The 23,509-nt window shown below is 41.8% G+C and overlaps 2 protein-coding genes across 5 annotated transcripts; both read left to right on the forward strand.

The window, feature by feature from the left end:
- Positions 1–3,115: 3,115 nt before the first annotated feature.
- On the forward strand, positions 3,116–13,947 carry LOC112889219 (serine/threonine-protein kinase BLUS1). Of its 4 annotated transcripts, none has more exons than XR_003228048.1 (21): positions 3,116–3,512; positions 4,205–4,659; positions 5,878–6,132; positions 7,377–7,501; positions 7,616–7,660; positions 7,771–7,852; positions 7,934–8,002; positions 8,077–8,247; positions 8,321–8,386; positions 8,844–8,912; positions 9,034–9,171; positions 9,270–9,346; positions 9,988–10,248; positions 11,169–11,260; positions 11,463–11,563; positions 12,180–12,307; positions 12,386–12,428; positions 12,515–12,549; positions 12,748–12,809; positions 12,880–12,931; positions 13,372–13,947. XR_003228048.1 is itself a non-coding variant. In XM_025955734.1 (21 exons), the coding sequence occupies exons 2-21, from the start codon at positions 4,489–4,491 to the stop codon at positions 13,438–13,440; spliced, it is 2,115 nt and encodes a 704-aa protein (XP_025811519.1). In that variant the 5' UTR covers positions 3,119–3,512; positions 4,205–4,488; the 3' UTR covers positions 13,441–13,947. The 4 variants fall into 4 exon arrangements, 2 of the variants coding, with proteins under 2 accessions (XP_025811519.1, XP_025811520.1); XR_003228049.1 differs by having other exon boundaries at positions 3,119–3,512; positions 11,481–11,563; XM_025955734.1 differs by having other exon boundaries at positions 3,119–3,512; positions 12,176–12,307.
- A 5,344-nt stretch (positions 13,948–19,291) lies between these two features.
- Positions 19,292–22,723, forward strand: LOC112890530 (proline-rich receptor-like protein kinase PERK12). Its single transcript, XM_025957408.1, has 8 exons — positions 19,292–20,279; positions 20,384–20,848; positions 21,420–21,506; positions 21,606–21,676; positions 21,772–21,848; positions 21,965–22,109; positions 22,206–22,367; positions 22,502–22,723. Exons 1-8 carry the CDS (start codon positions 19,292–19,294, stop codon positions 22,721–22,723), a joined length of 2,217 nt encoding a protein of 738 aa, XP_025813193.1.
- Positions 22,724–23,509: the final 786 nt, after the last annotated feature.

The following is a 23,509-nucleotide window of genomic DNA, read 5'->3' on the forward strand; positions in this document are numbered from 1 at the left end:
GCCGGAAGAGCCCGAGTCGAGGATGGAAGAAGATGTGTATACTTATATATACATTGCATGCATAGGAAACCCCAGCTGTACCCCTTGAACTTTGTTATCTCCATAGTATAGTCCACAATAAAGCTTACATTCGGATGGTGATGTGAACCTATCCCATACCTTGGGGATAGCCTGGTACAATGCAGGATCCGATCCGGAGTTTGACCCCAACGATGACGGTTGGTATGACTGAAGACCGTGCTACACTCGAGTTGCCTGTGGAGGAGGATCCAGGAGATGAAAGGCGGCCCGAGGACTAGCTACCGCTTTACGATTTCTGTCTGAACCGCTCTAGCTGAGAGGCTTGTAATAAATTTCGTACTACAAATCCTATGGATTTATGTAATATTTAAACCTATATTTGACCTTAAGCAGAGTATGACTATGATATTATGCCTGAAATGAGTTCTGTATGTGATACCACTTGATCCAGAGACTATCATAATGATACAGGGAGTCGGATTTCTCGATTTGGGAACCCGGTTCGTTTCAGCTTTAGTAGCTTGGCATTTAAATTGTGATTGTTTCTTCGCATCCGCATCAATTACATTTTAAATTGTATACAATGGGAGTTTTTCCACGACTATGCCCGTCCGTTGAAATCAACCTTATTCAAGAAACCAACATCTTGAACGGAAATAGAAGTTTTCAGTTCTTTCATCACCGCCATTATTTCACATATAAGTAAATAGCAAGATGCATAGAATAATTAGTTTGAATTTCAGAATGATTTAGTTTGTTTACACTATTTTGACCTTTCCGTTACACAGGATTAGAAAAACGTTTGCAAACCTTCGTGGTGGTTCCATAGGAGTTACTAAGTTGGTTTTAGGGGTGGAGCTAGAGTAAACATGAGAAGGACGCAACACTGGACTGTGGGCCGCGTTGTTGGGCTATGGGTGCATTTTGTTGGGCTCGGGGGTGCATATAGGGTGGAAAATCGATAGCCATAACCGAAATTCGTTTTGGACCCGGCCACACCCACATGGGCCAACGTGGCTCCGCTCCTGACTAGTTTCCTGATGGTTATTCCCTACCATTAAAACGGATACGAAAATTTTGAACTGTCAGAAATTTACGGTTTTCTCGTAGTGATGGATTTTGACACTATGTGTCCACAACAATATGTGTTGGATTTAATGGTTGTTTAGCCCGTTCAAATGGCTGCTTAGTTCGAATAAATAGCTCAATGATACATTATCAACTGTTTATTGTTTAGCATTTAGGATAACGCTCCATGCCTCCTCTTTTAAATAGAAATCAATAATAGGCCTTCAACACTCGTGGTATATTTTGACATGATCAAATCCATCCAAACTCACTAGCGGATCTTGTACGGTTGATTTTAGGTATAGATCTGACCATCTTTCACTTGTACTAGATCAACTCTTCAAGTATCTTAACATTCTAGTCTTCTTAAGTGTGTAGAATGTTCATGCATAATTATGGCCTAGAAACAGTTTTTGATCAAGTACGACGCGGGCCTCTATCAAGGCTTACCGAACCTAAAGGTTCATGCCATACAATGTTCCTTTGCCCCACAACATCAAGCCAAGTTCAAGGCAAATGGAGTGTTATCATTGATGAGTCTACTATTTTCTCGTTTCATGTATAACTTATTTCACTGAGTTTCTACACAAGAGGGTTTAGATGAATCTCTTCCTAAGATAGAAGGTCAGATTCCATCTTGACTCATTGTGGCCAACGATTTGATTTAGATCACACCTGAAAAGTAACCTTTTGTATCACCTTGTCACGGAATAGGGCAGCCTAGAGTATGTCCTTTTATTGTATGTAGTCGGGGACTTTTACGCTGATCCAAAAGGTTCAAAGACTTTATGACTCAGCATATCATAATTAATTAGACATGGGTTAGAAATTTCATAATTCCTAGCAAGCCAGTTTTGATTGTTTGAGTACTTGTTGGAAAGCTTGAACTACTCAGCACATCAAGTCGCAGCCTTTGTTCTCATTTTATATGCACCATAATGTCCAAGACAAATCATTAGAAGATGCATTATAGTTCTCTTTTTTTAAAGTCAGTTAATGAGTTTGTAACCTATTTTAGATGTCCTAGGTACTGTATACTTCCCCTTCCCATCCTAAATTATTAGTCGTTTTGTTTTTTCTATATACATAGATTTTGCTATGCAGACATCTAGCTTTTCTAGATATATAGAATCTATGTATCTAGAAAAACTAAAATAACTAATACTTTAATTTAGGACGGAGGGAGTAAGCCAGATATTTTTTAGTGAATATGCGTGTCGACGCGACTCGATGTTACAAATATATTTTACTTTAGTTAGGTGGGTCTCGCAAGTTCATTTTAGGTCCTGAACTCCAGTGGGTAAAATACAAAGGCCATGAGCTAGGCACTCTAAATTTTTTGAAAAAATCTAGGCACTCTAAATTTCACATCGAATAGTTATTAACTTGATATATAATGTTTTTGGGTTGTGCCTAATGTTTAGGCCAGAAACTCGCTACCCAAGCCTGTACATAGCAATCGGCAAGGCTCAACCGGTTGTTTGTTGGGCTGAATCTATAACATGCTAACTTGATAGTTTTCTTGTTTTAGTGTTATGTTTTAAAGGTAGTTACAATTACTCACGCGATTATTTCTATACGCTTACCATATGGAGACTCGCATCTATATAAATGTACACAACTCTGAACATTGGAGATTAATCTTGATATTGATGAATTCACCCTACCATTAACACAACTATCATTTGAAAACGCGAGCACCCAGGCAGACTGTGATGCTTAATTTTACTTCCAGCTTCGAAACAGAATAGAATCACGTGTTTCGTTTGGAATAATAGTTGTACAAGGTCTTGAAACAAAGTAGAAGACAAAAATAAAAAAACCAGGGTGTGTGTTTCGGTGGGTATATATTTGTATGGTGCATCATCACACGGAGAATCTACAGACGCCGACATTAGGGGACCTCAAGAATAAGGAAAAGGGGTCTATTTTCCTCATATAGTTTATAGTTTATAAAAAAACCCCTATAATTGTTGCCGCGGCCGAGTCCGACGCAGCGCAGCGAGGCAGCGACGCCCCGTCACGCGGCGGCCACAGAAAATCAGCGGGCCCAAAAAGGAAGACAGACCTCCACTCCACCTTCTCCTCTTCTCCGCTTTCGTCTTCCCCAGCCCGTTACGCTGCCGCCGGGGCCGCTTCCGAGCTGCTCCGCTCCGTCCCCCTCTTCCTCCCGACTCCGCCACCGCCTCCCAATCGCCGGCGCGCGCCTTGCTCAGCTCTCGCACCCTCGCCTCTACCGGCCTGCGGCATCCTCCTCCTCCTCCGTCGAGATCCGCGAGGCCACGGCTCCCGCCTCGTTGCCCCCTCAGATCCGCAGGTGCTCCTGCCCCGCCGCTGCGTCGATCCGCCACCGTCGCGCCGGCGCCGGAGCCACTCTCTGGTGGCGATCCACCGCCCGGAGCACCTCGTCGCGCCGTCTCCAGGTAACGCTGCTCCCCGTGGGGAGATCGCGCGCTGTGGTGCCGCGGCGCAGCGGCTAAGCTTGCGGATAGCTCGATCTTAGGCTTAGGTGCCCTGGGAAGGGCATCTAGGATAGTTCGTGCGACGCGATCGTGGGTTTAGCTCGGGGACGAAGTGATTGCTTTGCTGCTGCGAGGCGGCTGGGCCGCTTGCTTGCTTAAGCATGAACTGAGTTTAGAGCTCATCGAAGCTGTGTTGGCCACACCTGCTAAGCGCTAGTAGTTCATGGACCCTATTGAGCTTCGCGCTTCACTATCCTACGGGATCGGAGATAGATAAGTGCTAAGCTATGCTGTTGATTGATGCTTTTGTTGAGATTGGGGTTTTTACTCGGAGTTCTGGTTAGGTTGTAACTGGGCACTACGGCTTAGTTATTAGGAGATCAACTCATGCTTTTGTATTTTTTCTCTTTTGAGAATTGTTGAGCTTATACGATGGCTAACTAGGTATCTCTGTCTCACTCTAATGCGGGATTTATGTTGCATTGTCGAGTAATGCAGTTTCGTATCTTCCATAGAGAATTTTAGCACATGTTAGTTAAGTCTGGATATGGTGCTATGCTGTTTGCGATATGGGTACCTTTTAATGCAGCTATGTCCTTTCCCTGTCGTTGGTGCTCCACCTTGCTGATGCTTTCATATGCTTTGCTTTACAGCTTATACTATTCTGCTACAGTACTATTGGTGAAGCAAGGTTGGGTAGCTTTCTGGTATCTACTTCATTCTTGTGTGCCTGTCAATATAAGCCACCGGAGCAAAGATAACCCAATGAAATAAAGGCTCCCATATTGGTCCAAGCATTCACCTATCAAACTTCACAATGCTGGAAATTTTTCTCAGGCACACCTATATGGTGTTCTTGTCATTTACTGCTGTGTTTCTGTGCTATGGAAATTTGAAGAGCGCTGATGTCACTTGTAGTGTTCTCTAAATTTGGACCATGGAGCATGCACCGCTTAGTAGAAGGTTTCCAACTAATCCCAATGAGTATAAGTTATATGAGGAAATTGGAGAAGGTGTCAGTGCCACAGTATACCGAGCTCTTTGTGTCCCAGTTGACATTATGGTCGCCATCAAAGTTCTGGACCTTGAGAAATGCAACAATGACCTGGTAAGTTATGTTCTGTGCCAAATTTCATTTAATTCAGTTATGCTATTTGTTATTCCTTGTCAAAAACTTACTTGTGGAGAAAAATGTAAATTCTGGTTCTTGTAGCATAAGCTGATGTAATTTCCAACAAAAGAAAATGTAGGCAAACGGAAAGGTCAATTATGTCACTGTAAGGCCCTTTTAGTTCTTGCAGAGCATTGATGATTTGTTTGTTCATGTGGGTAGGCTTAGACCTCAGGGTTTTGGATGCCTGGTTCTTCGGAATGGGATTCTGGAATTTGTAGTAGGTTAGAAGACACATATTACGAATTTTCAAATAGATTAGAGATGTTGACTACGTGTATAAGCAACTTGTTTTTGTTATTCAAGAGATTCTTCTTAAGGTTTCAAAGGTGGTGTTTGCTAAAGATCCCATCTATTGCAAAACGGAGTTTGCATTAATGCGCATGGTGATTGAGTGGCATTAATTGAAGGTTGGAACAATAAGAGGAGTCAGATATGTCATGAGTGAATGTATTGATTGCCATCTTGTTCTGTGTTAGGAGGCTAAAACAGTATCTTTTTTTTTGCAATGGACGAATTTTTAGTGGTTGTCCTTGTCCATGCATCATCTTATACGGCATGCAAACCAGCAGGCATTGAAAAGGGTGTTCATATTTATTGAAGTACATTGTTGAGACTTGACATGCAATGTTATGCTATCCTTTCTACCTTAATAATTTAGGGCATACTGCTTGGTAGTTGGATAACAACATTATAACTGGCTTGACAAGCGGGATCCTTACTTTGAAAGCTATTTTCTAAGTTTAAACGTGTTCAGTGTTGTAGGCCTCGGTAAGGTATTGCTTGCATGCAAAGTGCAAATGGCACCTTGCAACATTTTTCTTGGGGACTTGTTAACTGCAGTCATTTGCTGAGCAGAACTGCCATGGAAATGTAAACATCATTCCTGGCAACACCATAAGATTGTGTGAAATAATCCTTTGTAATATAATAATATTGGTGGAAATGCCTCATTTTGTGCCGGAGGTTCCACAAAATTCATTTTTTTTGTGTATGTTTCTTTGTATTTGATAACTTTTAAGCTACATCCATCTTTTATCCTTTTAAGACAGTTTCTTCTTATTTTCTCTATGAGCATGATAATGTCAAACTTTGTTGAGCTATTCTTTATTTTGGGACTTGTGTTTCTAATCCTTTGGAATTACCATTCTTTAGGATGGGATAAGACGGGAAGTGCAAACAATGAGTTTGCTTGACCACCCAAACCTTCTTCGTGCATATTGCTCATTTACAAATGGGCATCAGCTTTGGGTTGTGATGCCTTACATGGCTGCTGGATCCGCTCTCCACATTATGAAAACTTCTTTTCCAGAAGGGTTTGATGAGCCTGTCATTGCTACTCTGTTGCGTGAAGTTCTGAAAGCTCTCGTCTATCTACATTCTCAAGGACATATTCATAGAGATGTAAAGGTAATATATTTCTGTAGTTCTTTAATTCTCCAGTTATGTATTAGAGCAGAAGCATTGCATCCAGAATTTGGATTGACTTGTGTGAAATTTAGCTACAAATTGTGAACGGTGAAGTTGTTCAAATTTTGGGGGTGGAAAAAAATCTGAAAACACAGTGGGTGAAGCGTAGGGATATTTCTTAAAATTCCTGGTAAAATAATCTGAAAGATGACACCGTTTCAATTAGTTGATGCAAGGGACATTTAGCTAAAGCAGGTTGTTTTATCGTGGCATTAAACTGAACCAGATTGTGTTCATATGTTTTCTCCAGTGCATACACCCCCATGATAGGTTTTCCTCCAATCAATGTGGTATGATGCATATTAAATCTTCTGCCACAAGTGTAGCTATCATATTGCTGTGCAATGTCGTTGCATGAATTAAGGAACGAAAGCCAGGAAGAACCCTCCTTGGGCTTTTAGTGGATGGAGGGAGGTGTTTAGTAGAGAGGGTTTGCCAATGGCTTGCATATCTCACGTTACATATGGTGTGCTTTGTTGCTGTGATGTTGGAGTATTTCCTTCTGTAAATTTTAACGGGGCATGATATTTGAGATTTTTTTGGTAGTTTGTATATACTGCACTCCTCTAAAGTCACATAAAGTGATATTTACTGTTCTGGAGAGAGTGCAGTGAGCAAATTTTAAATTCATCGTGTCCATAATATCTTCATATGCATCTAGAATTGTAATTTGAAAATGGCACTCATAGATTCATTTTAGAATACTTTAGTATGATAATTTATTTTGAACATGTTGTCGAAGGCGTGTTTATGGTACCTTACCTTTGTTGACTGGAGATAGTACTTGATAATTTAAAATATTTCGAGAATCATCTATATTTGATGAGCTCAAGAACCCCTTCACCCCCGTTTGCTGATTTGGACAGCAACAGGCCGAGCATTCGTGTCAGATTCCAACACTTGCACAAATTCTGTAGTACAAAGCTATCCTCTGTAGCAGAAACTTAGTGGCATGCAGCTAAACTCATAATGCAAGAACACTAAACTGCATAAAGAAAAACACTAAGGGGAAGGCAGAAAACTTAGGATACTACTCTCATCCCTAAGTATCTGTTTTAACTAAAACACCACTGCTGGATATTCTGATGTGGCTATGTCATGATGTATGTTTCAGTTCTCTGGTTTCTTCGATCATCATTGGGTGCATGTTCTAAATTATGTTCCACGTTACTAATCTATTACAGGCTGGAAATATCTTAATAGATACAAATGGAGCTGTGAAGCTAGGAGACTTTGGAGTGTCAGCCTGCATGTTCGATACTGGAAATAGGCAAAGGGCAAGAAATACATTTGTAGGGACGCCTTGCTGGTGAATATTTTGTACCTACTAATTTGTATATCATTATTTTGGTGTGTAATGTCATTTTCATTCTTTGCTTGAATGTACATACTGTTGATCTTACGTAATCCCTTGCTTCTTCAGGATGGCTCCTGAAGTCATGCAACAATTGCATGGTTATGATTACAAGTAAGTACATGGCTAGCACCTATAAATTTGAATAATGTCCGTGCTGGTTAGTCTGTTGTTTATATATGTTCCCCTTTTCTTTTAATTTTGTCTTTATGATTTACAAACAGAGCTGACATATGGTCCTTTGGGATAACGGCATTAGAACTAGCACATGGTCATGCTCCTTTTTCGAAGTACCCCCCAATGAAGGTCTGCACTGAAGTACATCAATTTTGCATCAGTAATTTATCCCAGACTACAGACTGACAGTGATACCTTTTCTCTTTGTAGGTGTTGCTTATGACCTTGCAAAATGCACCACCAGGTCTAGACTACGAGAGGGACAAGCGCTTTTCAAAGGTTGGTTCTATTTACTGAGTTCCTTTTGAGTAATGTATAGATTTTATATTAATACACATTTTTTTTATTAATAGTCTTTCAAGGATTTGGTAGCGACATGCTTAGTCAAGGATCCACGCAAGCGTCCTCCTTCAGAAAAGCTCTTGAAGCATTCTTTCTTTAAGCATGCTCGCTCAGCTGAATATCTGGCACGGAGTATTCTTGATGGCCTCCCTCCACTGGGTGAACGCTTTAGGGAACTGAAGGTGCAAATAAATGTTTATGAGGTGGCATGACATTGCTGTAACCAGTATGACCTTTGTTTTACTTGCATTGTAGAGCAAAGAAGCTGAGTTGCTTCTCAATAACAAGCTTGGTCAAGAGAGCAAGGAGCAGCTATCACAGGTTAAAGTTTGCTCTTTTGTTATGCGATAGCGTATAACTTCACAATTACTAGAAATTGGTATTTGTCCTATCAGCTGGAATTTCCCATGGTCTTAGGTTTGAGTTAAAATAGTTGGATGTGATCTTTGTTTATTTGAAGATTGCCTCCTTGGAAGAAACATATTTTTTCTTTATAGTTGTCGGTCCGACTTATTCCATAGGAAATGAAACAAATATTCCATTTTTCATGTGGCAAACAATTCAAAAGATGCTTTTGTGAATTTTTGAAAGCTGCAACATAAATATTTTTGTAGATTTGTTTTTTGGAACTGCGATGTTAGCAACCACCTGTTGTGTTTATCAAATTTCCTTATCTTTTTGAATACAAACTACTATTTGAACTTTCCTTGGTTGAGAGGTGAACTAAGCATGCAGATGTGTCTTTGTTGTTACTGACATGCAATTATTTGCCTTTCAGAAAGAGTACATACGAGGCATTAGTGGTTGGAACTTCAATCTAGAGGACTTGAAAAATGCAGCTGCCCTTGTAAGAGTTCAATTTTGGATGCTGGATTCTACTAGCTGCTAAGGGTTGACATAAATCAGTGAAGAGAGCAACTGTTTGCCAAGAATATGTGTTTTCTAATTGAGGCTGTATTCTTTGGCAGATAGACAGTTCAAATGGCACTTGCCATTTAGATGTCAGAGATACCAAAGTTAAAGATGACTCACAAGATGCTTACAATGATCCAAAACATATTTACCAGGAAAGGGTCAACCATGTTGCTTCAGAAAGGCCGGAAGAGGTACTAGGTTTTCATCATCATAATTACCCGACTGAAACCCAATGCATAAACTAACTTCATACTTATACATTAATTGCCTCATGGTTCCAACTTGTCAGGATGAGATACAAGAAGTTGAAGAGTTGAATGATGCTCTCTCCTCTTCTTTTCCAAGCCGCCCCCTTGAGGCACTAAAGTAAGCTCTTCGCCCTGCAACTTTCTCGTCATGTTGAACATACCTTTTTCCTCCACATGTGATTTGGTCAATTATCTGTTTTACGAAATTGCTTTGTTTGTGTATGCAACTTGTTACTGCCTGGATTTTTGTTTAAATTATGTTTACCAACTTGGAGGTTTTTTTTTTGTTTTTTTTGTTTTGGGGGGGGGTGGGGTGGGGTGGTGATTTACCTTTTCTGATGCTATGAATCCCTTTTAGAGTAGGGGATGACCTGTGAAATACCTGCATTACTGTTTGTGTTGTCTGTGTATGCAATTGGTTGGAGTGTTTAATCTAGTAAAGATAGAAATCGCATTCTATAGAAACAAGTCATCTTTTTTCCCCAACACTGAGGAATACATGTCTTGGCTTATTTTGTTTAGAGTGTCTTTTGAAGTATTTGGGTGCAAATATATTGGTGTCTGCAGTTTATCATACAGGATTTAATGATGTTGACCGTGAATCTCAATGTTAAATCCTTCTGGAACATAATTTAGAATGTGACCGTTATCTTCACTTTTTTTCTTTGCTCTATCACTATTATTCTATACCGTGTTTTGAGCTTTGTATTGTAAAAATAGTAGTGAATTATGAAGGATCTTAACCAACTAGTGATACAGATCTTGTTTTGATGTTTGTGGTGCTGATGATCCCGGCACTACCGCTTCTGATTCGAGATTGCAACCAAGTGTCGGATCTGTACCTTCCCTGCCGTTCCCAAAACTTGAGCATTGTAAAAGTGCCAACTGCAATGGTGAAAGTTTGGAAAGAAGTGTTTCTGTACCCATGAATCTTGGCAATAGTGGATACCACAAACATTCAAGTGGTTCTCTTATACCTGAGCAAGTTCTTTCTCCTTACATGAATGCAGATTTGGAAAGGTAATTTTTTCCTCACTTTTATCTTTTTCCTCGTCAAATATTTTTCTTTTTCTAGTCTGTTGTAACAGGCTTTTGAAGTGGATTCTATTCGTGCGTGTTTAAAAGAAATCTAAATCTGTATTACATTGTGTTCTGAAAGTGCTACATGCTCAGTATTAGGTGTGTGGGTATATAGTTTTGCATAGTTTTTCTGTATTTTCCTTGTTTGACTTATATTTTGTCCTAGCAATACTCTCATCTGATATGCAAAATAATGGGTGTTTTGGTTTATTTTATTCACTTGCCCATAAAGGAAGTTTAACTCTGTATTATATCACTTGCCAAAAGCACTGTTATGAAAATCACTACTGCGCCACGTATAGGTGTACCATGTGACATTTAGAGGAATGGTTGCTGGTCATACATGCTTTTGTGTGGTGGTGGCGGAACGAAATAAAGAATAAAAATTGTAGCAAAATGCTAGCACTGGAAGGTAGTCTTTAGTCTGGGCCCTGACTTTCATATCGGTTCAACATCTGCTTGGTGTGAGCTATGTTTTCTATGGACATGTGCATTGAATTTAATGATGTGGGTACATATCTTCAGGTTTTGTGTGTAATGATCTGTTAGCCTCAAATCTTTATGTGTAGCTTCCTTAAAACAATAAACCGCTGACCTAGTCCAAAGACACTTTCAAAGTTCCCTTTGAAATTGCAAAATAAAACTGTTTAACATTTGTTTTGGCAACAAAGTTAGTACATCATAGTCCCCTGGGGTATTGTAGTGAATCTGGAAATGAAGAACAAAATAAAGAAGCATGGATCTATCCATATATCTTTTGGCAGCAGTGTTCCTTATTCTGTATATTGTTTTTCATATACATTTATGCCTTTCAAAATGGCTATTCTAGGCCGGTAACACTTGCACTTTTGTCATGAAAGGGATGAATTTCGTCAGAAAAATCCAAGCATCAGGAACCGTAGTGGCCCTTTATTGTTCCGCCAAATGAAGGATTCACGCACACATCTATCTGGTAAGATGACTGTGACTTACACAACCCCTTGCTGTCTCATTTGTCTGTGTTCGTTTTCACATGTGTTTGGCTGTTCGAATCTAGCATGCATGATCTGGAAACTAACCAGTTCTGCAGGTTTCAACTTTAGAATTAACTGCAAGCATGCATATAATCTCGCTTTTACTTGTTAGTTATGTTGACGCTCAATTTGGCTTATCACACCCACTTTTGGGTGCAGTTGCACCTGAGGAGCCATCAGAAGGAAAAATTATACGTCGAAGGGGGCGTTTCCAGGTTACATCAGATAGTATTTCTCAAAAGGTACTGAAATATTTAAATGAGAAGTCACAGTTGATCAGCATAGTAAATTGTTTATTGTATTTCCTTTTTCTTCTTTATCCACTGGTTCTAGTGAACATGACAAAGCTTGGAGTTGTTGATTAATTCTGACTTTCGAATTTTAATTGCTCAAGTTCTGAAAATAAATGTGTTAAATGATTTGTTCTGTATTTAACATCCCTCTATTGTACTCCTGCATTTCCCAGATTCTGGAAAATTCTTTATATTCTGTATGTCTTGCTCTGAATAATAGTTTATTTTCTTCCTTTCCAAATCGCATACATCTCCTGTACCAGAAGTAACAATTATGCAACCATGAGTGTTTTTCCCCTGATTTTGAATACGCTAATAATAAATATTGTTTGAAAATGCTCCTATTGTATTTGATACAATTCTCGTGTGCGTGTTATTTTAGCTTCAGTTCTATTGTGCTTTATACTGCTTGAACATGAGGATCAACAGGCATGGGCACTGGACAGCCAGTGGAAAACTAACCACCCAAATGTTCTTTATAATGCCTCTCTACACTCTAGGTTTTAGTAAGTAGGATTCAAGTAGTTTTTAACACTGGTTTGTTGACTGTAATTTCCTTAGGCAGCTACATCAGCCTGCAGCAGCAGCAGCAGCAGGTCAAATCTACCAATTGGAGCAACACGCTCAAATCTCAAGTCGTCTGCGATTCTTCCAACATTGCAATTATTGATGCAGCAAAATACTATGCAAAAGGTATTAAATCACTATGTTTATCAGTTAACTTTAAAAAGGAAGAATTTCCGGCATTTTCAGAATTCTTTGTTTTGGCAGGAAGTATTAAGTAGGCTGATTTCTTCAATTGAGGAAACATCTGGTATGCATGAATACAATAGTTTATTTTGTGCCTTAGTGAAAACTTTGATGTGTACTAATATTATGCATGGGTCTATTGTTTAACAGATGATTCTGAAGCAAGTACAAGTGTTTCATATCAGGTGCGTAACATTGAGTGTGGCTTTTAATCACCCCTTTTGTTTTCATGTTTTGCTTGACATGTGAACTTTAGAAAGAGCTGAGCACTCATTGATCAGTCAAAACACCTATGATGTGTCTGTAATTCTCGTGTTAAGCAAACATGAAGTTATTTTATGTGGCACAAACAGGGGCACACTAAGTGTTTGATCTATTCGCAGTCTTCTGGAGGGCCTGTCAGAGAAAAGGAATTGCAGTCGTATGTTGTCCAATTGCAGCGAAGGTATGAAAAATTGTGATAATGGTTCAGCATATTTGCAGACACTTGATACATGTTTTTTGAAAATTTGCAGTATCACTGAACTCACTGACGAAGTTCAAAGGTTAAAGCTCCGAAACAATCAGGTAACAGAACTATCTGCAAGACTGCAAATAGATTTTGAATAGCTGCATTTTGTTGATAAATTTGCAAAAAAGTGAAACAAGCAAGTTTCTCTGATATTTTAAAATGATTCAAGTCTTATGGGTTTTTGAGCTTTGACTTTAGATATTAAATCCTTAATTTACAAACATATACGTGGATTTTTTCTGCAAAGCTAAGCGAGTTTCTGATACTTGAGTAAGTCCTAAAGGTGTTTGAGCTTTGGCTTTAGATATTAAATACTTAATTTACAAACATATATGTGGATTTCTTTTTGAAAGGCCAAGCGAGTTTTTCCGATATTTGAAAATAAGTTAACTCCTAAAGGTGTTTATGCTTTGACTTTAGATGTTAAATCCTTGATTTACAAACATATATGCGGAAAAAAGATTCTAAAATGTTGCATGGATTCTCTGCATGACAGCTTGAGCAGCAGATCAGTGCATTGTCAAAAAATGATGAAAGGTCGCAAACAGAGGATGACCAACAATGATGACATGCCCCTTCTACCCCCCGCTGTATAATTCAATTCCCCAATTTTGCGCTTGTTTAGAAAATTTATTTGTATTTTGGTCTGCAATCAGGGTCGCGGTATCATTGTAAGTTGTAAGTATTTAGCAAAGGTGAAATCATAGTAATTTTGATTTGTACAGCTTTATTTGGTTTACCGGGGAGGAACAGTTTTCGTTCTTTTAAGGTAATGTGCTGATAATGTTTAGCGCATAGTTTGTGAAAGTTCATTTGAGCATCGAGCATTATGTTGTGTGGAGTTGGTTGTAGTATAGTACTTGCGCTGGCACCCCGCAGTGGTGTTGGGCCCGAGCATAGCCATAGGGAAAAATAGCATGAACCAGAACTAGTCTCGCTAATTTTATTCCCTATTTATTGTTCTGATAGTCAAGCTGCGTTCCTTTTGGACTGTCAGATGTGCAGCAGTGGAGATGTGTCATTTTCATGTGATATTTCTCCGGTTTACTAGGCTCAGTTCAGTTTCGATAAACTCCGAGAATGTTGTGACGGTTATGTGATATTTGTAGGGCCATTAAGCCGCCTGCTGTGTATGCAATCTTTGAAGTACCGTCAATTACGTTTTGGTATCTGATTTGGAAAGTAGTACACAGCTTGCTGACTAGCTGTTCCTTAGGTGACTGTATGATAGCGTGGTACTTATAGATGGCTCCATCGACCTGTTCGAGGAATCGAATCGTGGAGCACCGGTTGATCCCATTTGTAATGTATACTATGTACTATGACCCGGTGCTCCGATGGTTCACGTGGATCGATCCACATGCTAGTTAGCTGCGCCAGCACCCTGGATCCGCATGCATGTAGCCAGCAGCCGGCAGCACCATGCACGTGTTGCAAGCGTATAGTGATGCAGCAACGCTATTTCAGACCAACAATAAAACATATGATTTGCTGACATTTTTACTCCGTGGTTAAACCTTTGAACAAAAGACCTTTCTTACAAGATGTTAATTATGATCAAACTTGTACAGAAATCGTATAATCGCATACAATCCCAAGGATCAGAATTGCATTTTTTCCACAAACTTGCATTAGTTAACTTTCAGAAAAGATCACACAGCGAGTGCTAATTCATCATCCAACAATCAGAACCCTCTCAGTGAGACTTAATGCTACCGGCTTCACCACATTCGGAGTCTCGACCTTCTGATTTGGACGCCCATTATAAGAACTACCAGATCTGCTACAGAAATCCAAGCCAAAAGTCTGAAAGATTATAGCAAGACTGAGTTAAAATGAACATAAAACGAGTAAAAACTGCAGACCCAAATATTAGATGCTATGTTCTGGTTTGTATTGGACATAGGCAGGACAGGGAAATATTGCACGTTAAGGTTTAGAATCAAGGGACATTCTCTAGCGTATACTGGATTGTCTCAATGAGCAAAAATAGACAAACATAGTTGGATGAAACAAAAGAAATGAGTTACAGCAGCAAACATTGCAGCACTCTAGCCAGGCCTAACAATGAATCAGATGCTTCTCATGATTGCTGAGCAGAAAATTGATCACAGGCCCCCATAACCCCATAGATGATCACAAAGTGTTTCATAAATTATTACCTTTAAGCATGTCATTCTTGATCAGGTAACTTTACAAAATCCTCAATCCCTTCCATGCAAAATTTTGATGAACCTATCAAAGTTAGATTGAAGTCAGATCTCAAAAATATTTTTCTACTCTAAATCATACAAAATTGAGAACTGGAAAAAGAGTGTACCTGAGGTCCGCATCCAATCTTGAAAGCATATCAGTGCTTCCACAGTTTTTGGAGTTAACCGGCTTCGAAAATCTGATATTATTCTTCTCCCGGTATTGAAAGCTGACTTGGATGTGACCGTTGATGCAGGAACAACTAAGACATCACAAGCTATGCGAGAAAGAGTGGGATACTCAACCGAGTTACTCTTCCACCATGCGAGTACATCAAAAGTATCACTTCGTGGGATTGGAGGATTCGCTAAATAGGCTTCAAGTTCAGATGGTATTTCACTTGTTGAGGGCACATTGTGGCTCATGTGGTGATCACAATCAGCATACCTATCACTTGCATTTGTAACTATTTGAGGTGCAGGAGTTTGTTGTGCGATATCTTGATTGCTAATATTCACTTTTGAGTAATCTTTGAACAGCTCTAGCAAAATCTTTTTCACTTTAGTAATCTTTGTCTCAGCTTGACTCCCAAATGCTTGTTTCAAACGAAAGTCGACGAATCCAAGCTTAAATCTTGGATCCAAAATGACAGGAAATGAGATTTGCAACCATGTCAATTTCCAATATCTTCTAAACTTACTCTGCATATACTGGATTGTCTCAAAGAGGTCAGCATTCACCTTAGGATCTGCATTATCCAAGGCAGTCTTAACTTCCCAGATCTCATCAAAATATAGATTTGCTGTTGGATAATATGATCCCGAGATGACCATAGTTGCATCATAGAAAGTTTTTAGGAATACGCACACCATTCGTGCCTTTTCCCACTCTTGGTCTTGCTGTGTAAGTGACTCGAAAGCTCTCTTCAATTGCAAGAAACAGTTAAGCACAAGGTAGGTAGAATTCCAGCGAGTAGGTGTATCAAGGTTAGGGCGCCTTTTGTATTCTATCCCTAGCTGCTAATGATCTCTTCAAACTTTTACTTCCGTGATGTAGATCCTTCAATAAACTTCATACTTTCCCAAACTTTGTGCACAATTGGATTGATAATCTCAAACCCTGCTTTGCATATCAAGTTGAGAACGTGGGCAGCACATCGATGATGAAATAACTTTCCTTTCCCATATAGCTTTTGTTTCTCTAGCAGATTACTTCTCAAGAGCTTAACCATTGCATTATTATTGCTAGCATTATCCAAGGTTATTGCAAACTTGTCTTCAATGTTCCATTCTTGAATGAACTTGAGGACTTCATTGAACATTGCAACACCTGTGTGTGGTGTTTTCATGAAAGCGAACTTGACAATCCTCTTGTGCAACTTCCAATCATCCTCCAAAAAGTGACATGTGATGCACATATATCCAATTGTCTGGTTGGACGTCCACATGTCCATTGTTAAAGAAACTCGACTTTTGTTACTTTTAAGAACATCTTGAAGTATTTTTTTTCTCTTTAAAAGTTTTCAAACAATCATCTGAAATAGTCCTCCTTGAAATCATTCTGAAAACAGGGTTGAGGCTTGAGACAAACCGTCGAAAGCCTTCATAGTCAACAATGGATAGTGGTAGCCCGTGAAGCGAGGTCATCCGGGTTAACTCTTTCCAAGACACTTCTTGACTAAACCTCCAGTTGTCCAAAAAAAACTCCTTCAGGAGACATGTCAGTTGACCTAAGCTGACAGGCCATATTTGTCACACTTTTCCTAACCTTGCATCTCTTCAAATAAGTGAACATAGCACTGGTTCCTACACCTCGCTTAGCGCTGATCTCACCACTGCAGTGACTACATTGTCCTTTTATAACAATACCAGGCACACGGATTTTGCTGAACTTATTCCAAACCTTGGATCTGAATTGCCTATTTTCCTCCCCATGTAAGAAACTACTAACCATTCCTGGTTCAATTCGGCCCTCAACAAATCCAGCCCTATCTTCTTCATCCATCTCATCCTCCCAACCATCTCCAAAATCCTCATCCTCCCAACTATAGTCAATATCCTGATCCTCTCCATCACCAATGTTCTCGTTGTCATCGCCATGACCAACAACCTCACTATCACCATTTGGTTGTACTGCATTGCTGGCCTGCACTTGTACAACTTCCGGAGCCTTGGTATTGAGATGTACTCCTTCAACTATTGGAGTACTGGTTGGTTGAGGAGTTCTCTTCCGCTTTGTACCACTGCTTGACTGTGCTTCTCCAACTCCTTGAATGTGTAGCACATCCATTATCTGCACAGACATGAAACGTTGGTCATGTTTTATCCGATCCAACCCTTTAGGTAATATCATGAGGATAGATGAAGCAACAACAAACAAAAATTAATCAAGTCAGCACATAAGTACGAACTATGGATGAAACACAATTATTATAGCACAAAATAATTATAAAACAAGAGCAGTGAATAGAATAACAACCAATCATCAACTGATTAGAACAAATAAGAATGTTCAAAATTCTAGATTCCCTATTTGATGGAATTGATATAATATTTTATCGGCAAAATCAAAACATAGAGCAGGATAGTAGCCCACGATCTGAATACCACAGCTCCTGAAAACTACTGTGCCACAACTCTTCTTTTTACTGGCAGTCAGTTTTGACTAAATAATGCAACCGTAAAGCGATGCATGAAAAATAAATGTAAACCACATGTTTTGCAGCTAGGCAAGTGAGAGAGATTCTTCACTAAGACACTGCTTCTTGGGGATGAGAGACAGAAAGCAGAATGTACTAATAAATATTGCTGCTCTATCAATCATGCTCGTCATCTCTCAGAGGTCAAGTAAACCTGAAGTATTAGCTGTGGACGCTAACATATCAACCAAATCGCCACTACTGACGTGGAGCAGTTAACATTGCAGACAGGACAGTGATGCAAATGCTAAGCACTGAATAAAAGAAATCACAGGCAGGTCCATATGCAAAGGTCGCAACTGAAAGCGGTGCTAGCTGAAGTTTTACCTGTTTGCGGGAGCGAGGGAGAGCCTGAGGCGGAGATGAACGAAAGTGGCGGAGGGTCTTGGAGACAAGCGCCACGCTGCCCCCTCGTAGCGGCGCGCGGCGGCGGCGAATCTTGAACGGAGGGAGCGTCCCACTCGGTGCCGCAGGGAGCGGCAGCGTCGCGGTCAGCAGGCGCCTTCGCCGGCGCAGCTCGTGTCCCCCGCGGTGGCGGCGGTGGCGGACCGCCATTAACTAGAGCAATTTCTATTAGAATTTGAGCTAAGATCAATACATCTGTGCCTGGTATCAAGTATATGTATATGTATGGAAATTTAAAAGTGGATTACATATTTGAGTAGAATTTAGCTAGATGAGTTTATTTTGCTGTGGCATTTTCACATAGGTGTCACTTTAAAGTATAGATGTAGTATTGGCCAAATTGGCTCATTAAGGAACAATGGCATGTATTGACTACTCTTAACACAGTGAGCGTATTTGGTATTTGGATATTATCTGTATCAATGACCTGGTGAATCCTCCGGTTCCTTTGGGGGATGGATCCTAAAGAATTCATATTGCGGATCGAAATCGATGCAAAGAAAATTTAAGGAACAATGGCGTGTATTGACTACTCTTAACTTCAGGGGAGGGAGGCATACGCAAAACGTGCTCGTAAGCCAAATATAGCAAGGAGCTATTTTCCCTCCTGCTTTCCAGCCATCCCATTCTGTCCCTTGGTGTTGAAGAACTGGAATGCCTAAATAAACACTTGTTCTTTAATTAGGTTGGGTCGTCCTATTGCTCTAAACTCTCATGGATCTTCCTATTCTTAGGCATTTGATGACAAGAACCCATCTTCTCGTGCCCCTTGATGAGAGTTACAATTTTTTTCGTTTCATTTTTTTTGATTCAATAGCAAAATCTCTTCCCTGGAGTTTCTAGGCTACCGACTGAAATTGAGTTTCTGTTGGTCCATTGCTTAGCTCATAGCAATTCTCCCTACAGATGTGAAGACACTGAAGAAGATGTTAGATGCCGAGCTGTACTAACAGAGAATGGGGAGAAAGAAGTTTGTAGATTGCAGATCATATCCAAGGGCAAAGGATTCAAAGGAAGGGCACAAATTGATCCGGAAAAGCAGCTTGATGATTTTCGCAACAGAGGTACATAATACCAACTTGGATCATCTAGTAAAGCAGGTGCATCTGAGAAAGAAAGCATGTCGGATATAGCCCCGTCGCCGAGTTCTTCATCATCAAGTGAAGAAAATAGAAGTGGCAGCGGTAGCAGCAACAACAATGACGACAACAACAACGACAATGATTCCAGAGCTCCTCCACCCAATGATTCAAGTTCAGACTCGGGCTCTAGCTCATCCCCTAATTCGAAGGGCTGGTCTAGCCCACCTCCATCTCCAAGCTCAGAAAGCTCAAGATCAACACCACCCTCAGATTCAGAAGATTCACCGTCCTCTAGCCCTCCTTCACCCTCAGGAAGCTCTCCATCAAATTCATCGCCTCCGCCATCGTCAGAACAATCACCAAGCCCGCCGCCTTCTCCATTTTGGAGCGGCGGCAATTCAAAGTCTTCACCACCACCAACTCCACCTTCCGAATCTTCTCGAAACAGCGGTGACAATTCCAACTCTTCACCACCTCCAGGCAGGTCATCGTCATCGTCGCCTCCGCGGCGGTCAGAAGGCTCCTCGCTTCCGCAACCTCCATCTTCGTCCTCCAATCAGCAGGTCCCTCCCAACCCATCAGGCAGGTCCTCGTCATCGTCGTCGAGAGAATCTCCTCCGTCGCTGCCACAGGAGAGCAACGATGATCAATCAACAAATTCCCAACCTTCGCGTAGTCCACCATCTTCTTCTTCTTCTGCATCGCCGCCACCGCCGACGAACCAATCAGTTGTCATAATTCCTGTCCCTGTATCGTCCAACAGTAGTCCAGTGTCCATTGCACCTGGTGCCGCCGTTGGCACCCTAACGTCTGCTAACAACTTGCCGCCTTCGTCGCAAGGAACCAACGGTAGCACCGCCGGGAGCTCATCCCGGTCATCTTTAGGCTCATCAGGAGTAGGCACTAGCCATGTAGCTGCGGCCATTGCCGGTGCAGCGATCACCGGTTTGATGTTTGCCATGCTCGCCGTTTTCTTCATCACGCGGAGGAGGAGGAAGACGACGGACGGACTAGTTTACCACAACGGTAACCTCGATCGAACCATCATCATACCATATTAATTATTATGCCATTACCAGTTATTAGTTGATTCGTAACCAATGCAAGCAATGTGCACATGGCCGCTGCAGACGGCAACAACAACTTGCCGTCGGGTCAGTTCGGCGTCTCCAACCCGTCGGGCGCGCTCTATCCGGGCGGAGCATCTGCAGGCTTCTCGCCGCCGTCGGGCCCGGACAGCGGCGGCGGAGGGTACTACCAGTCCGGCAGAATGGAGCCGCCGGGCTCCAAGTCGTCCTTCAGCTATGAGGAGCTGACGAGCATCACGAGCAACTTCTCCCGGGACAACGTGATCGGCGAGGGCGGGTTCGGGTGCGTGTACAAGGGGTGGCTGGCCGACGGCAAGTGCGTGGCCGTGAAGCAGCTCAAGGCCGGCAGCGGGCAGGGGGAGCGCGAGTTCCAGGCGGAGGTGGAGATCATCAGCCGCGTGCACCACCGCCACCTCGTCTCTCTCGTCGGCTACTGCATCGCGCAGCACCACCGGATGCTCATCTACGAGTTCGTCCCCAACGGCACCCTGGAGCACCATCTACACAGTACGTATGCAAGAAACACCGGAGTCCCTGACGGTCCCGGTTGGGAAACCGGGATTTACCCAACCAGGACAAGGTTTCTGTACCAGTGTCTCCACATTATGCAGCAAACACTATGACTAAGGGGCTTTTTGGATCCTCTACACTGAAATTTAGTCCCGTCACATCGGATATTTGGACATCAATTAGAAGTACTAAATAAAAACTAATTATAAAACCAATCGTATAAATGGAGGCTAATTCACGAGACGAATCTATTAAGCTTAATTAATTCATCATTAGCACATATTTACTATAACACTACATGGTCAAATCATGAACTAATTAGGTTTAATGAATTCATTTCGTTAATTAATCTCCATTTATGCAATTGATTTTATAGATAGGCTATATTTAATACTTTTAGTTGGTGTTCGAATATTCGATATGACGGGACTAAAATTTAGTACCCTTCATCCAAACAGCCGTAGCTCTTCTGCGTATACACATCCTGATGCAAATCTGTCCAATAAAGCGAGTTTCTGATTTCTTCCCATGGATGAATAATTAATGCATCTTTATTTGCTTGGTGCAGGCCGTGGCATGCCGGTGATGGACTGGCCAACAAGGCTCAAGATCGCCATCGGCGCCGCAAAGGGTTTGGCGTACCTGCACGAAGATTGTATGTTTTATCTATACAATGCGCGCGGCCACTATTAGTTTCGATCTTCTAGGCATGAATAAAATTCTCATGTTTTCCTTGCTTACTTTCCACTTCCAGGTCAGCCGAGGATCATCCACAGGGACATCAAGTCCGCCAACATTCTGCTCGATTACTCCTTCGAAGCACAGGCATGACGACTGACCGACGAGCTAGCTAGGGTTCAGCTTCAGAGCACATGTTAAATGAAATGCTGGTCACTGACGGTTCCATGTCGATCATGCAGGTTGCAGATTTCGGTCTGGCCAAGCTCTCCAACGACACGCACACGCATGTCTCCACTCGCATCATGGGGACGTTTGGGTGCGGCGTCCACGTTTAATTTGTTTGTTGATTATTAATTATTCCCTCTTCCTGCATGCTATATATGGGAACAAGTAATTAAGCTAATAAGCAAATGCTGCAAATTAATAATGCAGGTACCTTGCCCCGGAGTACGCGTCGAGCGGGAAGCTGACGGACCGGTCGGACGTGTTCTCCTTCGGCGTCGTGCTGCTGGAGCTCGTCACCGGGCGGAAGCCCGTCGACCAGACGCGCCCAGGGGAGGAGAGCCTCGTCGAATGGGTAGAGTACCCACATTATTGCAACTTCTCGAGCTGCTTTATTTGTAGCCAATTGCTCTGAAGCTAGCTTTGCTTGTCCTGCCGGTGCTCCATGCAGGCACGGCCGGTCCTCGTCGACGCCGTCGAGACGGGCGACCTCGACGCGGTGGTCGACCCCCGGCTCGAGGGCGCCTACAACCGGGGCGAGATGATCGTGATGGTGGAGGCCGCGGCCGCGTGCGTCCGCCACTCGGCTCCCAAGCGGCCCCGGATGGTGCAGGTAGGTAAACCCGTCGAATAACTGTCGGACATAGCAGGCAATAGCTAGTGAGGTCGATCTTTGCAACGGGAAAGACAACGAACGAACATGCTGTCCTCCCCCATGAAATATAATAATGGTGTCCTCGTCACCAGGTGATGAGGGCGCTGGACAACGAAGGGAGCATGTCGGACCTGAGCAACGGGGTGAAGGTGGGGCAGAGCCGGAACTACCACGGCTCCGGGCAGGAGGCGGCCGCCATCCAGCAGCTCCGCCTCACCGCCTTCCCCTCCGAGCAGTACACCGGGGAGTTTGAGCAATCGTCCGGGGAGTACCGTGGCGCCTACTCCGAGACGCAACCGATCAACCGGAGATAACGACGACGACCCGACGACTGTCCGGACACGTTAATTATTTATGGGTTCCGTATTAGTGGAAGAGGGGGATGTGGCTATCTGGAGTAGAGATATTTTAGGAGGAATATAGCAGTGCTGTACTAGGTCATCACGCAGTAAGAAATATACGTACGGGTTTATTCAAGAAACAGAAATGGAAAGGAGTGTGCCGCAGAAGCAGAAGATTTCGATTTTTTTGGGTGTTTTGGACCTTGCAAATCTGGTTCCAGAACTTGTTATTTTACCCCAAAAAACTAGTTATTTTGCGAGAGCAGGGGCGGGGTACCGTACTGCTACAAAAATTTGTTACTTCTAGCTACCCATCTCTAGAAATACGTTTTTACCTGCCTCTACTTCTAGCGGCTAGAAATAGCTATTTGCAAGGGTGGGTAATACGTCCACCCCTAGAAATTTATTTGTAGGACCCACCCCTACAAATCTATTTCTAGAAAATAGAAAAATTTAGAAAAAAATTGAAAACAACAAAATAAAAAATATCATAGTCAACTGGCCACCACCACAAGCCCCTCTACAAAATATGCACACTTGTGTTAACCGGGGTTCAAACCGCTTACCTCAAGTCTCGCGCGCACCCTACTCTCCACCACACTACAAAGTCACTTATGACTCTATAATATATAAGGTATGCCATTATTTTATATTAACTCTAAAATCAATTTGTAAGAGCGGCTGACGCCACCACCCGCCCCTAAAAATATTTTTTCTATTTTATTCCAAAAATTAATTTAAATCTTTAAATATAGCAAA

The sequence above is a fragment of the Panicum hallii genome, chromosome 4 (genome assembly GCF_002211085.1).
Source record: "Panicum hallii strain FIL2 chromosome 4, PHallii_v3.1, whole genome shotgun sequence".
NCBI lineage: Eukaryota > Viridiplantae > Streptophyta > Magnoliopsida > Poales > Poaceae > Panicum > Panicum hallii.

Excerpts from the sequence above, each read along its gene's own strand:
- LOC112890530 (XM_025957408.1), top strand. The coding sequence starts at position 19,292 with ATGTCGGATATAGCCCCGTCGCCGAGTTCTTCATCATCAAGTGAAGAA. Across the intron at positions 21,507-21,605 it reads GGCGTACCTGCACGAAGATT|GTCAGCCGAGGATCATCCAC; the intron begins GTATGTTTTATC and ends TTCCACTTCCAG. Across the intron at positions 21,677-21,771 it reads ATTACTCCTTCGAAGCACAG|GTTGCAGATTTCGGTCTGGC; the intron begins GCATGACGACTG and ends TCGATCATGCAG.
- LOC112889219 (XM_025955734.1), top strand. The coding sequence starts at position 4,489 with ATGGAGCATGCACCGCTTAGTAGAAGGTTTCCAACTAATCCCAATGAG. Across the intron at positions 7,661-7,770 it reads TTGCATGGTTATGATTACAA|AGCTGACATATGGTCCTTTG; the intron begins GTAAGTACATGG and ends ATTTACAAACAG. Across the intron at positions 9,347-9,987 it reads CGCCCCCTTGAGGCACTAAA|ATCTTGTTTTGATGTTTGTG; the intron begins GTAAGCTCTTCG and ends CTAGTGATACAG.